General features: G+C 50.2%; 1 protein-coding gene across 2 annotated transcripts in view; it reads left to right on the top strand.

The window, feature by feature from the left end:
- Positions 1-17319, top strand: part of PODXL2 (podocalyxin like 2) — a 103823-nt gene that overhangs the window by 50345 nt on the left and 36159 nt on the right. For both annotated transcript variants that reach the window (XM_063941178.1, XM_063941179.1), the window contains one exon: positions 8096-8652. In XM_063941178.1, coding sequence (XP_063797248.1) covers positions 8096-8652 — 557 coding nt within the window. The remainder of the gene's footprint in view (positions 1-8095; positions 8653-17319) is intronic.

The raw sequence follows: 17319 nt of genomic DNA, 5'->3' as shown, positions 1-17319 counted from the left end.
TCTCCTCAATTTCATCAGACCAGGGCTTACCCAGCTGTCCTGATTGTCATCAGACCAGGGCCTTCCCAGCTCTTCCCACTGTCTTCAGACTAGGGCATACCTAGCTGTCCTGAGTGTCATTACACCAGGCCCTACCCAGCTCTCCTCACTATCATCAGACCAGGGCCTACCCAGCTCTCCTGGGTGTCATCAGACCAGGGCCTACCCAGCTCTCCTGGCTGTCATCAGACCCTGGCTTTCATCAGACTCAGCTATCCTGAATGTCAGCAGACCAGAGCCTACCCAGCTCTTCTTACTGTCATCAGACCAGGGCCTACCCAGTTCTCCTCACTGTCATCAGACCAGGGCTACCCAGCTCTCCTCACTGTCATCAGACCAGGGCCTACCCAGCTCTCCTCACTGTCATTAGACCAGGGCCTACCCAGCTGTCCTGAGTGTCATGAGACCAGGGCCTACCAAGCTTTTCTCACTGTCATTAGACCAGGGCCTTCCCAGATGTCCTCACTGTCATCAGACCAGGGCATATGCAGCTTTCCTGACTGTCATCAGACCAGGGCCTACCCAGCTGTCCTGACTGTCATCAGACCAGGGCCTACCCACCTCTTCTCACTGTCATCAGACCAGGGCCTACCCAGCTCTCCTCAATATCAGCAGACCAGGGCTTACCCAGCTGTCCTGAGTGTCATCAGACCAGGGCCTACCAAGCTTTTCTCACTGTCAGTAGACCAGGGCCTACCCAGATGTCCTCACTGTCATCAGACCAGGGCCTAACCAGCTGTCCTCATTGTCATCAGACCAGGGCCAACCCAGCTGTCCTGATTGTAATCAGACCAGGGTCTACCGAGCTTTCCTCACTGTCATTAGACCAGGGCCTACCCAGCTCTCCTCACTGTCATCAGACCAGGGCCTACGCATCTTTCCTCACTGTCATCAGACCAGGGCCTACCCAGCTGTCCTGACTGTCATCAGACCAGGGCCTACCCAGCTCTTCTCACTGTCATCAGACCAGGGCCTACCCAGCTCTCCTCAATTTCATCAGACCAGGGCTTACCCAGCTGTCCTGATTGTCATCAGACCAGGGCCTACCCATCCCTTCCCACTGTCTTCAGACTAGGGCATACCTAGCTGTCCTGAGTGTCATTACACCAGGCCCTACCCATCTCTCCTCACTATCATCAGACCAGGGCCTTCCCAGCTCTCCTGGGTGTCATCAGATCAGGGCCTACCCAGCTCTCCTGGCTGTCATCAGACCCTGGCTTTCATCAGACTCAGCTATCCTGAATGTCATCAGACCAGAGACTACCCAGCTCTTCTTACTGTCATCAGACCAGGGCCTACCCAGTTCTCCTCACTGTCATCAGACCAGGGCTACCCAGCTCTCCTCACTGTCATCAGACCAGGGCCTACCCAGCTCTCCTCACTGTCATCAGACCAGGGCCTACCCAGCTTTCCTGAGTTTCATTGCACCAAGGCCTACCCCGCTCCTCTCACTGTCATCAGACCAGGGCCTACCCAGCTGTCCTGAGTGTCATCAGACCAGGGCCTAACAAGCTTTTCTCACTGTCATTAGACCAGGGCCTACCCAGATGTCCTTACTGTCATCAGACCAGGGCATATGCAGCTTTCCTCACTGTCATCAGACCAGGGCCTACCCTGCTGTCCTGACTGTCATCAGACCAGGGCCTACCCAGCTCTTCTCACTGTCATCAGACCAGGGCCTACCCAACTCTTCTCAATATCAGCAGATCAGGGCTTACCCAGCTGTCCTGAGTGTCATCAGACCAGGGCCTACCAAGCTTTTCTCACTGTCATTAGACCAGGGCCTACACAGATGTCCTCACTGTCATCAGACCAGGACCTAACCAGCTGTCCTCATTGTCATCAGACCAGGGCCAACCCAGCTGTCCTGATTGTCATCAGACCAGGGCCTACCGAGCTTTCCTCACTGTCATTAGACCAGGGCCTACCCATCTCTCCTCACTGTCATCAGATCAGGGCCTACGCATCTTTCCTCACTGTCATCAGACCAGGGCCTACCCAGCTGTCCTGACTGTCATCAGACCAGGGCCTACTCAGCTCTTCTCACTGTCATCAGACCAGGGCCTACCCAGATCTCCTCAATTTCATCAGACCAGGGCTTACCGAGCTGTCCTGATTGTCATCAGACCAGGGCCTACCCAGCTCTTCCCACTGTCATCAGACCAGGGCCCTCCCAGCTCTCCTCAATTTCATCAGACCAGGGCCTACCCAGCTGTCCTGAGTGTCATCAGACCAGGGCCTACCCAGCTCTCCTCACTGTCATCAGACCAGGGCCTACCCAGCTCTTCTCACTGTCATCAGACCAGGGCCTACCCAGCTCTTCTCATTGGCATCAGACTAGGGCCTACCCAGCTGTCCTGAGTGTCATCAGACCAGGGCCTACCCAGCTCTCCTCACTGTCATCAGACCAGGGCCTACCCAGCTGTCCTCACTGTCATCAGATCAGGGCCTACCCAGCTGCCTCACTGTCGTCAGACCAGGGCCTACCCAGCTGTCCTGAGTGTCATCAGACCAGGGCCTACCCAGCTCTCCTCACTGTCATCAGACCAGGGCCTATCCAGCTGTCCTCACTGTCATCAGATCAGGGCCTACCCAACTGCCTCACAGTCATCAGACCAGGGCCTACCCAGCTGTCCTGACTGTCATCAGACCAGGGCCTACCCAGCTCTTCTCACTGTCATCAGACCAGGGCCTACCCAGCTCTCCTCAATATCAGCAGAACAGGGCTAACCCAGCTGTCCTGAGTGTCATCAGACCAGGGCCTTCCCAGCTCTTCTCACTGTCATCAGACCAGGGCATACCCAGCTGGCCTGAGTGTCATTACACCAGGGCCTACCCAGCTCTCATCACTGTCATCAGACCAGGGCCTACCCAGCTCTCCTGGCTGTCATCAGACCAGGGCCTATCCAGCTGTCCTGAGTGTCTTCATACCAGTGTCTACCCAGCTCTTCTCACTGTCATCAGGCCAGCTGTCATTAGTGTCATCAGACCAGGGCCTACCCAGCTCTTCTCACTGTCATCAGACCAGGGCCTACCCAGCTCTCCTCACTGTCATCAGACCAGGTCCTACCCAGCTGTCCTGAGTTTCATTACACCAGGGCCTTCCCAGCTCTTCTCACTGTCATTAGACCCGGGCCTACCCAGCTGTCATGTGTGTCATCAGTCCAAAGCCTACCCAGCTGTCCTGTGTGTCATCAGTCCAGGGCCTACCCAGCTCTTCTCACTGTCATCAGACCGTGGCATACCCAGCTGTCCTGACTGTCATCAGACCAGGGTCTACCCAGCTATTCTCACTGTCATTAGACAAGGCCCTACCCAGCTGTCCTGAGTGTCATCAGACCAGGACCTTCCTAGCTCTCCTCACTGTCATCAGACCAGGGCCTACCCAGCTGTCCTGAGTGTCATCAGACCAGGGTCTTCCCAGCTCTCCTTACTGTCATCAGAACAGGGCCTACCAAGCTGTCCTGAGTGTTCTCAGACCAGGGCCTATCCAGCTCCCCTGACTGTCATTACACAATGGCTACCCAGCTCTCCTCATTGTCATTAGATCAGGGCTTGTCCAGCTCTCCTGTAATTAGACAAGGACCTACCCAGCATTCCTGGCTGTAAGTACACCAGGGCCTACCCAGTTCTCCTGACTGTCATCAGACCAGGGCCTACGCAGTTCTCCTCATTGTCATCAGTCCAGGGCCTTCCCAGCTTTCCTAACTGTCATTATACCAGGGCCTAGCCAGCTGTCCTGACTGTCATTACACCAGGGCCTAGTACCCAGCTCTCTTCACTGTCATCAGACCTGGACCTGAATTATTAATCGAGCTAGGAACTAAGACACTCAACAGTTTACCTAATACCTGCGGTATGCCGCACTGTGGGGGTTATTCAGGTTTGTTAACAAACCAAAAAAAGGCACACTAATGTGCAAAATCATGTGCACTGCAGGTGGGGCAGATGTAACAGAAGCAGAGAGAGTTAGATTTGGGTGGGTTATATTGTTTCTGTGCAGGGTAAATACTGGCTTCTTTATTTTTACACTGCAATTTAAATTCCAGTTTGAACACACCCCACCCAAATCTAACTCCGTGCAGCATGGTTTTGCCCAGTTGCATGTTTCTTTGTTTATCTAACAAACCTGAATAAGTCCCTGTGTCAGAACTAGAGGGGAACGTTTGTAAATGGACAAAAAACGCCACCAAACTTTTTTTATATTTATTGGCATCCATTAGAACGTCGTTCGGACTCTAATACCTATTTTCTGCAATTAATATAGGAATAGTTGTGGTGGAATAGTTAAAAAGTCATGAAAAAGTAATTACCTCAGTTTTGCTTATATCTACTGCTAAACACAGTGCGCCCATGTGACTACGGAATGCATCCATAGTCACATGGACACATTCAGCCAATTACCTGCAACCAGTGGCATCACTGTGTTGTATGACCAGCTATAATGGCCAGTAGTCTCACCTCACGCTGTCCCCTCACTGTCATACTAAGGGTAAACTGATAGTTACTATAGTAGAAAGTTGGGCATTGACCAATAACATGCTACGGGTCCGCATAATCGCTAGTAAACTATTCCTTATATAGGGGCAACTTTCTCATAAAGAGGCAGATGTATGAAAATATATGCCTGCTGTCGTGTCATCACATTATCGTGGTGATACGCCCTGTCCCTCCGCCACAATGTATTATACAGGCCCCCTGCTGATGTGGGAGGGCGCTATGTCACCTTCCCGTTATATGCGTCCTCCCACATCGACCAGACTGTAATCGCGGCTAGCTGTAGTAGCGCGCATGCGCCGTCACCTCAGCTCCCAGTGTGCCCTGCGGAGTGAGCCAGCACATGTGCGGTTAGGCTGTGAGGACGTCGCGCGGTGCCTGGCATTGAGGAGACACGGGAAGACGTGTGGGGGTGACGTCAAAGGCCGCTGGGGAGACGTGTGTGGCGGCGAACAGTAAAGTTATTTTGATGGACAAAAAAAAAAAGCGAACCAGCAGCAGAACGGCACCGCCAGCCCCGACCAGCCAAAAGGACAGAGGGGGCTTACCGAACGGTAATCCACTGCCCCAGCCTTAATACATCTGGGAGCCTTCACCTTCAGACTGGCACAGCGCACCAGACGAAGCGTCACCATGCGCATTGCGATTGCCTAAAAATCCTGCTATGAGCTGCATCATACATAGCGGTGATGCGGTAACAGCGGGAGTTAGCGTGCGCTATGTGCAAAAAGCACATAGCGCACGTTCTTACATCTGCCCCAAAGTTACTGAATCCTAACTAAATATAAACATTTGTCATCACTGTATTCATCAAATGAGATTTACCACAGGAAAACGTTTTACGTGTTCTAACGAGCGTTATTTGCTTGTTTTCTCCAGTAATAAAACAAGGCTGTAATGTCCCACAGGGGAACAGCTATAATGTAATTAATCAGTAATGAGTCATTTGTTTTCCACAGGGGAACAATAAATAGTATTTCACAGGCGAGTTACTAACATAGTGGCAGAAGGACGGCTGTAACCCACGCTAGAGCGGACGCAGGCTGATCCCCACTGGGTAAATAGGATATTCTTATAATGGACCAGATTTAGTGCCTAATTCAAAGTTGATTGTAAAAGCAAAATCTGGGCAAAACCATGTGCACTGCAGGTGGGGCAGATGTAACATGTGCAGAGAGAGTTAGATTTGGGTGGGGTGTGTCCAAACTGAAATCTAAATTGCAGTGTAAAAATAAAGCAGCCAGTATTTACCCTGCACAGAAACAAAGTAACCCACCCAAACCTAACTCTCTCTGCACATGTTACATCTGCCCCACCTGCAGTGCAGCATGGTTTTGCCCATTAGAGGAAGATTTTGCTTTTGCAATCAACCTTGAATTAGGCTCTTAGAGCCTAATTCAGACCTGATCGCCCCTCATTTGCAGAGGTTTGCGATCGGATAGTCGCCGCCCAGACAGAGTGAAAAATGCCCAGTGCAAGTCTGCGTACGACATTCGAAAAGCTTTGCATACGCCAGCCAGCTGCAAATCCATTCATAACTCACTCACCATCAAATGATTTTTCCAGTCTGTGCGCAGCCCAGGACTTACTCCTACAGTGCCATACAGACAGGCTGATCGGGCCGGAGCTGACGTCACACACCCTCCCTGAAAACGCTTGGGAATGCCTGCACATTTTTCCTGACACTTCCCAAAAATGGACAGTTACCACCCCCAAACATCCACTTCCTGTCAATCAGCCTGCGTCCGCCTAGCGATAAAAAAAAAATGCAGGTTTGTTTCACATTTTGGCCTCGCACTTGCGCATTACGATCTGTACGCATGCGCAGTTATTCGATAATCGTCCGCCTTGCGATTTTGCACAACAGCGACCAGGTCTTAATTAGGCTCTTAGATGTGGTTGCAATTTCGATATTTACGCAGCTGAGCGATTATCATCTTAGCCGCAGTGCGGACGCACAGTGATTGAATGCAAATACACTTGCAGTGGGGACTTATTCGAAGTGATGGACAGCCTTGGGATGTTTTGTTGGCGGTATAGGGGAGAGGGTCGTTACCGGTTTGGGGTTATCCACACCAGGATAACATTATAAACGGGTTCAGCACAGGAGCAAACATTTTGTAGAGGCCCATGCGTGGTGTCATGCACTAAACGTCTTCAGGGATATGTATCCACAACCAGTGTACCGGTGTGCAGTGGGGGTCCACTACCTGGCGTGTCCTGGGGATACCGACCAGCACCCCGGGGCCGCAGTGCGACATAGTGTTGTCATGCTTCATCTTTCTAACAACACTGAAATAAAACAAAAAGCATCCCGACATAAATTCTGTTTGGAATGACAAAAGTTGCTGCTGCAGTATCCTTTAGTGGGATTACCGACATTTAAGTGCTGATAAATCAAAAGTATTAAAATCGTATTTATACTTTTCCTCACAAAGTGATGCAAATCTTATACTTCTAAATATTAACAGGGAAATGTATCAAAGCTCGTTGAAAGATAAAGTGGAGGGAGATAAAGTACCAAGCAATCAGCTCCTAACTGTAATTTTTCAGACACAGCCTGTAAAGTGACAGGAGCTGACTGGTTGGTACTTTATGTCTCTTCACTTTATCTCTCTCTCCAAGGTTTGATACATCTCCCCCTCAGGGAGACATTGGAGCTGATAGTGTAGGGGATGTACATGCCCATTCAGCACTGCCCACACCCACTCAGCATTGGTCACACCCACCCAGCACTAGTCACACCTCCTCCTCCACTTCCCACAGTAGGACCTTGATCAGTTGGGTAGACACAACTTAGGTTGACAGTCATTAGGTCGACAGGGACAATAGGTGACATCTAAATTAGGTTTACATGTACTAGGTCGACAGGACAAAAGGTTGACATAGGTGTTTTTACTTTTTTGGGCGTAGTTTCCTTTGTAAAGTGACGCGGAAACCCAATTAGTGCACCGTGTCCCCTCGCATGGCTCGCTTCACTCGCCATGCTTCGGGCAAGGTGCCTCGCACAGGTTACCGTTCCAATCGTAGTCCACGTGGATCGTTAAGTATGAAAAAATCGAACAAATGCGAAAAACTCATACCGACCTTTTGACCTGTCGACCTAGTACATGTCGACCCAATGACCATGTTGACCTATTGGCCATGTCAACCTAATGCAAGTCGACCTTCAGTGGTCGACCTAATGACTGTCGACCTAAGCTGTGTCGACCTAACGGCCGTATCCTGATCATTTTCAGCCCCAGGCCCATGTGGCCTTTGGCTGAATTGTGGATGCTCCTGTTTGGAGCTGTATCTTTCGCATCTAGTGTAGGGTAGGTGCAAATGCGCATTTATGATGATGATTCGTAGCAGTCCACTTGTACGCTCTGTAGAACTTTGGTTCTTCAAGTATTTCCTGAAACGTTTTGGCAAAAGTAATTTGGGTTATTTAAAAAATAAAAGTTATTTGGTGAGGAGTACTCCATCAAATCCAAGGGACAGTTTCTCAAAGGCATTAACAGTCCTGGCTATGGTAGAGGTCTGCAGGAAACATGACTTCTTTACATCACTGTTACAGATGGCCCAGAGACTACAAGCACCTACGGAGCCACCAAAGAGGAAGTGACAAACAGTAGTAGTCCCCCTAATGGAATTCCAGAAATGTCTACAGCATGGTGGCCTACAGACGCTGACCAGCCCCCCAGACAGATCTCCCCAGCCATTAATGTCCTATTGGAGGAAGCTGCAGTGCAGCCAACGCCGCAGAACGAGAGGACTGCGAAATCTCCTGATACAGAGGAGAGGACAGTTTCCAAAATTGTCTCTGCTTCCTCCACCCATCCTACCACCAAGCCACCCAGGAAGAACAGGAAGCACCCATTTTCCAGGAGCCGTCACGTTAATCATGAACAGGGGACGGAACATTGGCCCAGACCGCCTGCAGATTCAAGGGGACTTCCTGCAGCAAATACCCCTGGGGGATACAAGAACAATGAAGATGAAAGCTCCTCAACCCAGTCATTGTTTATTGCCAAAGACAAGAAGATTCATATTCCACAGCTGTTCTCCACCCAGCGAGATGAAGACCCAACAAAGTCCTCAGTGCCCACGGAGCTATCGCTGGGCTCAGAGCAGGTATTTATGCAATACATCTTTTATTTATTGCACGTACTTTAACAGCAAATGATGACTGTGCGCGCATATATTCTATCATGCATTCTGGATGACGACAGGATATTAAAGGTTAAAGAACAATTTTAGGGATGTCTTTTTTTGCCCACTCTCCTACCTGTATAATAAGCTCCTTTCCCCTGAGACTCATCCTCTGTGCCAAAGACACCACTCAGGTTATCAGGTCTCCACAAAGGAGGACCAAATGGGAAAAGCTGGTCACAGCAGTCCATACCTTACGTGCCCGCTCTCCTGGAAGTTTTGGGATACTCACGAATTTGGGGAGATTCTACCTGGCTCCCGGGAAGGTGGGCATATTCCCAGCATCCAACTGGCAGACTGTGAAGTAGGTGGATGTTGATGTAGCGACCCGATATGAATCGTATAATTGAGGCCCCTCCCAGCATCGCAAAGCTGGAAATACAAGCAAAATGTTACAGGTAGCAGAGCCGGAAAAATGACAGTTGGGAGCTGGTTGGCTGGAGCACCATATATCGGGCCTCATTCCGAGTTGATCGCTCACTAGCAACTTTTTGCAGCGCTGCGATCAGATAGTCGCCGCCAATGGCGGAGTGTATTTTCGCTTTGCAAGTGTGCGAACGCTTTTGCAGCCGAGCGGTACAAAAACGTTTTTGCAGTTTCTGAGTAGCTCTGGACTTACTCAGCTGCTGCGATCACTTCAGTCTTTTTGGTCCCGGAATTGACGTCAGACACCCGCCCAGCAAACGCTTGGACACGCCTGCGTTTTCCCAAACACTCCCAGAAAACAGTCAGTTGACACCCACAAACGCCCTCTTTCCATCAATCACCTTGCGATCGGCTGTGCGAATGGATTCTTCGTTAAATCCATCGCCCAGCACCGATCCTCTTTGTACCCGAACGACGCACCTGCGCATTGCGGTGCATACGCATGCACAGTTTTGCCGAGTTTTAACCTGATCGCAGCGCTGCAAAAAGTTGCTAGCGAGCGATCAACTCAGAATGAGGCCCATCATACGCAACAAGTTTTATCATTCACAACCTGTTGTATCACTTGTTGATAAATGAGCCCTCAAGTACCAATTAACCAGCTCCTAACTGTCATTTCTCTAACGTCCTAAGTGGATGCTGGGGACTCCGTCAGGACCATGGGGATTAGCGGCTCCGCAGGAGATAGGGCACAAAAAGTAAGCTTTTAGGATCACATGGTGTGTACTGGCTCCTCCCCCTATGACCCTCCTCCAAGCCTCAGTTAGGTTTTTGTGCCCGTCCGAGCAGGGTGCAATCTAGGTGGCTCTCCTAAAGAGCTGCTTAGAAAAAGTTTTTTAGGTTTTTTATTTTCAGTGAGTCCTGCTGGCAACAGGCTCACTGCATCAAGGGACTTAGGGGAGAGAATTTCAACTCACCTGCGTGCAGGATGGATTGGATTCTTAGGCTACTGGACACCATTAGCTCCAGAGGGAGTCGGAACACAGGTCTCACCCTGGGGTTCGTCCCGGAGCCGCGCCGCCGACCCCCCTTACAGATGCTGAAGATTGAAGGTCCGGAAACAGGCGGCAGAAGGCTCTTCAGTCTTCATGAAGGTAGCGCACAGCACTGCAGCTGTGCGCCATTGTTGTCACACACTTCACACCAGACGGTCACGGAGGGTGCAGGGCGCTGCTGGGGGCGCCCTGGGCAGCAATATATAATACCTTTTATGGCAAAAGAATACATCACATATAGCCATTAAGGCTATATGTATGTATTTAACCCATGCCAAATGTCTAAAACTCCGGGAGAAAAGCCCGCCGGAATAGGGGGCAGGGCTTATTCTCCTCAGCACACAGCGCCATTTTCCTGCTCAGCTCCGCTGTGAGGAAGGCTCCCAGGACTCTCCCCTGCACTGCACTACAGAAACAGGGTAAAACAGAGAGGGGGGGCATATTTTGGCGATATTTTAATATATTTAAGCGGCTATAAGGAACAACACTTATATAGGGTTGTTCCCATATATATTATAGCGCTTGGGTGTGTGCTGGCAAACTCTCCCTCTGTCTCCCCAAAGGGCTAGTGGGGTCCTGTCTTCGATAAGAGCATTCCCTGTGTGTCTGCTGTGTGTCGGTACGTGTGTGTCGACATGTATGAGGACGATGTTGGCGTGGAGGCAGAGCAATTGCCGATAATGGTGATGTCACCCCCCAGGGAGTCGACACCGGAATGGATGGCTTTGTTTATGGAATTACGTGATAATGTCAGCACATTACAAAAATCAGTTGACGACATGAGACGGCCGGCAAACCAGTTAGTACCTGCCCAGGCGTCTCAGACACCGTCAGGGGCTGTAAAGCGCCCTTTACCTCAGTCGGTCGACACAGACCCAGACACAGACACTGAATCTAGTGTCGACGGTGATGAAACAAACGTATTTTCAAGTAGGGCCACACGTTATATGATCACGGCAATGAAGGAGGCTTTGCATATCTCTGATACTACAAGTACCACAAAAAGGGGTATTATGTGGGGGGTGAAAAAACTACCTGTAGTTTTTCCTGAATCAGAGGAATTAAATGATGTATGTGATGAAGCGTGGGTTAACCCAGATAGAAAAAGGCTAATTTCAAAAAAGTTATTAGCATTATACCCTTTCCCGCCAGAGGTTAGGGCGCGCTGGGAAACACCCCCTAGGGTGGATAAGGCGCTCACACGCTTATCGAAACAAGTGGCGTTACCGTCTCCTGATACGGCCGCCCTCAAGGATCCAGCTGATAGGAGGCTGGAAACTACCCTGAAAAGTATATACACTCATACTGGTGTTATACTGCGACCAGCCATCGCCTCAGCCTGGATGTGCAGTGCTGGGGTCGTCTGGTTGGATTCCCTGACTGAAAATATTGATACCCTGGATAGGGACAGTATTTTATTGACTATAGAGCAATTAAAGGATGCTTTCCTTTATATGCGAGATGCGCAGAGAGATATTTGCACTCTGGCATCGAGAGTAAATGCGATGTCCATATCTGCCAGAAGGAGTTTATGGACGCGACAGTGGTCAGGTGATGCGGATTCCAAACGACATATGGAAGTATTGCCGTATAAAGGGGAGGAATTATTTGGCGTCGGTCTATCGGATCTGGTGGCTACGGCAACTGCCGGAAAATCCACTTTTTTACCTCAGACCCCCTCCCAACAGAAAAAGACACCGTCTTTTCAGCCGCAGTCCTTTCGTTCCTATAAGAACAAGCGGACAAAAGGACAGTCATATCTGCCTCGGGGCAGAGGAAGGGGTAAGAGAGGGCAGCAAGCAGCCCCTGCCCAGGAACAGAAGCCCTCCCAGGGTTCTGCAAAGCCCTCAGCATGACGCTGGGGCCTTACAAGCGGACTCAGGAACGGTGGGGGGTCGACTCAAGAATTTCAGCGCACAGTGGGCTTGCTCACAGGTGGACCCCTGGATTCTACAGGTAGTATCTCAGGGTTACAGGTTGGAATTCGAGAAGTCTCCCCCTCGCCGGTTCCTAAAGTCTGCTTTGCCAACGTCTCCCTCGGACAGGGCGACGGTATTGGAAGCCATTCACAAGCTGTTTGCTCAGCAGGTGATAGTCAAGGTACCCCTCCTACAACAGGGAAAGGGGTATTACTCCACGCTATTTGTGGTACCGAAGCCGGACGGCTCGGTAAGACCTATTCTAAATCTCAAATCTTTGAACCTGTACATACAAAAATTCAAGTTCAAGATGGAGTCACTCAGAGCAGTGATAGCGAATCTGTAAGAAGGGGACTTTATGGTGTCCCATGACATAAAGGACGCTTACCTGCATGTCCCAATTTGCCCTTCACATCAAGGGTACCTCAGGTTCGTGGTGCAAAACTGTCATTATCAGTTTCAGACGCTGCCGTTTGGATTGTCCACGGCACCTCGGGTCTTTACCAAGGTAATGGCCGAAATGATGATCCTTCTACGAAGAAGAGGCGTATTAATTATCCCTTACTTGGACGATCTCCTGATAAGGGCAAGATCCAGAGAACAGCTGGAAGACGGAGTAGCATTAACCCAACTAGTGCTGCAACAACACGGGTGGATTCTGAATTTTCCAAAATCTCAGTTGACCCCGACGACACGTCTGCTGTTCCTGGGAATGATTCTGGACACGGTTCAGAAAAAGGTGTTTCTTCCGGAGGAGAAAGCCAGGGAGTTATCCGAACTTGTCAGGAACCTCCTAAAACCAGGGACAGTGTCTGTGCATCAATGCACAATAGTCCTGGGAAAGATGGTGGCTTCTTACGAAGCGATTCCATTCGGCAGATTCCACGCACAAACTTTTCAGTGGGATCTGCTGGACAAATGGTCCGGATCGCATCTGCAGATGCATCAGCGGATAACCTTATCGCCACGGACAAGGGTGTCTCTTCTGTGGTGGTTGCAGAGTGCTCATCTGTTAGAGGGCCGCAGATTCGGCATACAGGACTGGGTCCTGGTGACCACGGATGCCAGTCTGAGAGGCTGGGGAGCGGTCACACAAGGAAGAAACTTCCAGGGAGTATGGTCAAGCCTGGAGATGTCTCTTCACATAAATATACTGGAGCTAAGAGCGATTTACAATGCTCTAAGTCTGGCAAAACCCCTGCTTCAGGGTCAGCCGGTGTTGATCCAGTCGGACAACATCACGGCAGTCGCCCACGTAAACAGACAGGGCGGCACAAGAAGCAGGACAGCAATGGCAGAAGCTGCAAGGATTCTTCGCTGGGCGGAAGATCATGTGATAGCACTGTCAGCAGTATTCATTCCGGGAGTGGACAACTGGGAAGCAGACTTCCTCAGCAGACACGATCTACACCCGGGAGAGTGGGGACTTCATCCAGAAGTCTTCCACATGATTGTGAACCGTTGGGAAAAACCAATGGTGGATATGATGGCGTCCCGCCTCAACAAAAAACTGGACAGGTATTGCGCCAGGTCAAGAGATCCTCAGGCAATAGCTGTGGACGCTCTGGTAACACCGTGGGTGTTCCAGTCAGTGTATGTGTTCCCTCCTCTGCCTCTCATACCAAAAGTACTGAGAATTATACGGCAAAAGGGAGTAAGAACGATACTAGTGGCTCCGGATTGGCCAAGAAGAACTTGGTACCCGGAACTTCAAGAGATGCTCACGGAGGATCCGTGGCCTCTACCTCTACGACGGGACCTGCTTCAGCAGGGACCGTGTCTATTCCAAGACTTACCGCGGCTGCGTTTGACGGCATGGCGGTTGAACGCCGAATTCTAAAGGAAAAAGGCATTCCGGAAGAGGTCATTCCTACACTGGTAAAGGCCAGGAAGGAGGTGACTGCACAACATTATCACCGCATTTGGAGGAAATATGTTGCGTGGTGTGAAGCCAGGAAGGCCCCCACGGAGGAATTTCAACTGGGTCGATTCCTACATTTCCTGCAAACAGGATTGTCTATGGGCCTCAAATTGGGGTCCATTAAGGTTCAAATTTCGGCCCTGTCGATTTTCTTCCAGAAAGAATTGGCTTCAGTTCCTGAAGTCCAGACTTTTGTAAAAGGAGTACTACATATACAGCCCCCGGTTGTGCCCCCAGTGGCACCGTGGGATCTTAATGTAGTCTTGGATTTTCTAAAATCCCATTGGTTTGAGCCGCTCAAATCGGTGGAGATGAAGTATCTTACATGGAAAGTAACCATGCTACTGGCCCTGGCTTCAGCCAGGAGAGTATCAGAATTGGCGGCTTTATCATATAAGAGCCCATATCTGATTTTCCATACGGACAGGGCAGAACTGCGGACGCGTCCTCATTTTCTGCCTAAGGTGGTGTCAGCGTTTCACCTGAACCAGCCTATTGTGGTGCCTGCGGCTACTAACGAGTTGGAGGATTCCAAGTTGTTGGACGTGGTCCGGGCATTGAAAATATATATTTCAAGAACGGCTGGAGTCAGAAAGTCTGACTCACTGCTTATATTGTATGCACCCAACAAGATGGGCGCTCCTGCTTCTAAGCAGACGATTGCTCGTTGGATTTGTAGCACAATTCAACTTGCACATTCTGTGGCAGGCTTGCCACAACCTAAATCTGTCAAGGCCCATTCCACAAGGAAAGTGGGCTCATCCTGGGCGGCTGCCCGGGGAGTCTCGGCATTACAACTCTGCCGAGCTGCTACTTGGTCAGGGGCAAACACGTTTGCAAAATTCTACAAATTTGATACCCTGGCTGAGGAGGACCTTGAGTTCTCTCATTCGGTGCTGCAGAGTCATCCGCACTCTCCCGCCCGTTTGGGAGCTTTGGTATAATCCCCATGGTCCTGACGGAGTCCCCAGCATCCACTTAGGACGTTAGAGAAAATAAGAATTTACTTACCGATAATTCTATTTCTCGTAGTCCGTAGTGGATGCTGGGCGCCCATCCCAAGTGCGGATTGTCTGCAATACTTGTACATAGTTATTGTTACAAAAAAATCGGGTTGTTATTTGTTGTGAGCCGTCTGTTCAGAGGCTCCTACGTTTGTCATACTGTTAACTGGGTTCAGATCACAAGTTATACGGTGTGATTGGTGTGGCTGGTATGAGTCTTACCCGGGGTTCAATATCCTTCCTTATTGTGTACGCTCGTCCGGGCACAGTACCTAACTGAGGCTTGGAGGAGGGTCATAGGGGGAGGAGCCAGTACACACCATGTGATCCTAAAAGCTTACTTTTTGTGCCCTGTCTCCTGCGGAGCCGCTATTCCCCATGATCCTGACGGAGTCCCCAGCATCCACTACGGACTACGAGAAATAGAATTATCGGTAAGTAAATTCTTATTTTTTCAAACACACCCTGTAACATGACAGTTAGGAGCTGATTGGCTGGTACTTTAGCTCTCTGCTTTATGTACTAAGGTGGTCATTCTGAGTTGATTGCTAGCTGCATTCGTTCGATGTGCAGCGATGAAGCAAAAAAATGGCACTTCTGCGCATGCATATGCGGCGCAATGCGCACGCGCGACGTACTATTACAACGAACTATGTAGTTTCACAGGGTGTAGTATGGTATACCGGCAGCCGGGCTCCCGGCGACCAGCATACCGGCACCGGGAGCCCGACCACCGGCATACCGACACCGTGGCGAGCGCAAAGGAGCCCCTTGCAGGCTCGCTGCGCTTGCCACACTACGGGCACGGTGGCGCGCGTAGGCTATTTTATTCTCCCTCCAGGGGGGTCGTGGACCCCCATGAGGGAGAATATATGTCGTTATGCCGGGTGTCGGGATTCCGGCACTGGTATACTGTGTGCCGGGATCCCGACATTCGGCATACTGAAGACCACCCCTCCACACAGGGTTTAGCGAAGCTTTTCAGTCGCACTTATGGCCGCAGAGTGATTGACATGAAGTGGGCGTTTCTGGGTGTCAACTGACCGTTTTCAGGGAGTGTTCGGAAAAACGCAGGTGTGCCAGGAAAAACGCAGGCGTGACTGGGCGAACGCAGAGCGTGTTCGTGACGTCAAATCAGGAACTGAAGAGTCTGAAGTGATCGCAAGCGCTGAGTAGGTTTAGAGCTACTCAGAAACTGCACAAATTTTTTTTGTAGCCGATCTGTTATCCTTTCGTTCGCTCTTCTGCTAAGCTAAAATACACTCCCAGTGGGCGGCGGCATAGCGTTTGCACGGCTGCTAAAAACTGCTAGCGAGCGATCAGCTCGGAATGACCACCTAAGCCTTGGAGAGAGATAGACTACATAATGGCCCTCATTCCGAGTTGTTTGCTCGCTAGCTGCTTTTAGCAGCATTGCACACGCTAGGCCGCCGCCCTCTGGGAGTGTATCTTAGCTTAGCAGAATAGCGAACGAAAGATTAGCAGAATTGCTGCTAAATAATTCCTTGCAGTTTCTGAGTAGCTCCAGACCTACTCCTAGATTGCGATCAGCTCAGTCCGTTTAGTTCCTGGTTTGACGTCACAAACACGCCCTGCGTTCAGCCAGCCACTCCCCCATTTCTCCAGACACTCCCGTGTTTTTCCCTGACACGCCTGCGTTTTTTTTTGCACACGTCCGGAAAACGCTCAGTTACCACCCAGAAACGCCCCTTTCCTGTCAATCATTCACTGATCAGCAGTGCGACTGAAAAGCGTCGCTCGAACACCAGCAAAACTGCTAAGTTTTGTGTTAAATAACTTAGCGTATGCGCTCTGCGTACCATGCGCATGCGCAGTTAGCAACAAATCGCAGCATAGTGAAAATCGGCAACGAGCGAACAGCTCGGAATGACTACCAATGTGTAAATATTCCCAGCACCACAAATGTGTTAAACACACTGTAGTGTGCTCAGTTCCTATTATGGTACACATAAACCTAATATATAATATATAATAGCTGGGTTGGTAGCTATATAGATATAGATATAAATGTATATTTATATTTCTCTAACGTCCTAAGTGGATGCTGGGGACTCCGTCAGGACCATGGGGTTTAGCGGCTCCGCAGGAGACAGGGCACAATAATAAAAGCTTTAGGATCAGGTGGTGTGCACTGGCTCCTCCCCCTATGACCCTCCTCCAAGCCTCAGTTAGATTTTTGTGCCCGGCCGAGAAGGGTGCAATCTAGGTGGCTCTCCTGAGCTGCTTAGAATAAAAGTTTAAGTTAGGTTTTTTATTTTCAGTGAGTCCTGCTGGCAACAGGCTCACTGCTACGAGGGACTTAG

The sequence above is a fragment of the Pseudophryne corroboree genome, chromosome 9, assembly GCF_028390025.1.
Source record: "Pseudophryne corroboree isolate aPseCor3 chromosome 9, aPseCor3.hap2, whole genome shotgun sequence".
NCBI lineage: Eukaryota > Metazoa > Chordata > Amphibia > Anura > Myobatrachidae > Pseudophryne > Pseudophryne corroboree.
This window is presented reverse-complemented; position numbering and strand designations above follow the sequence as displayed.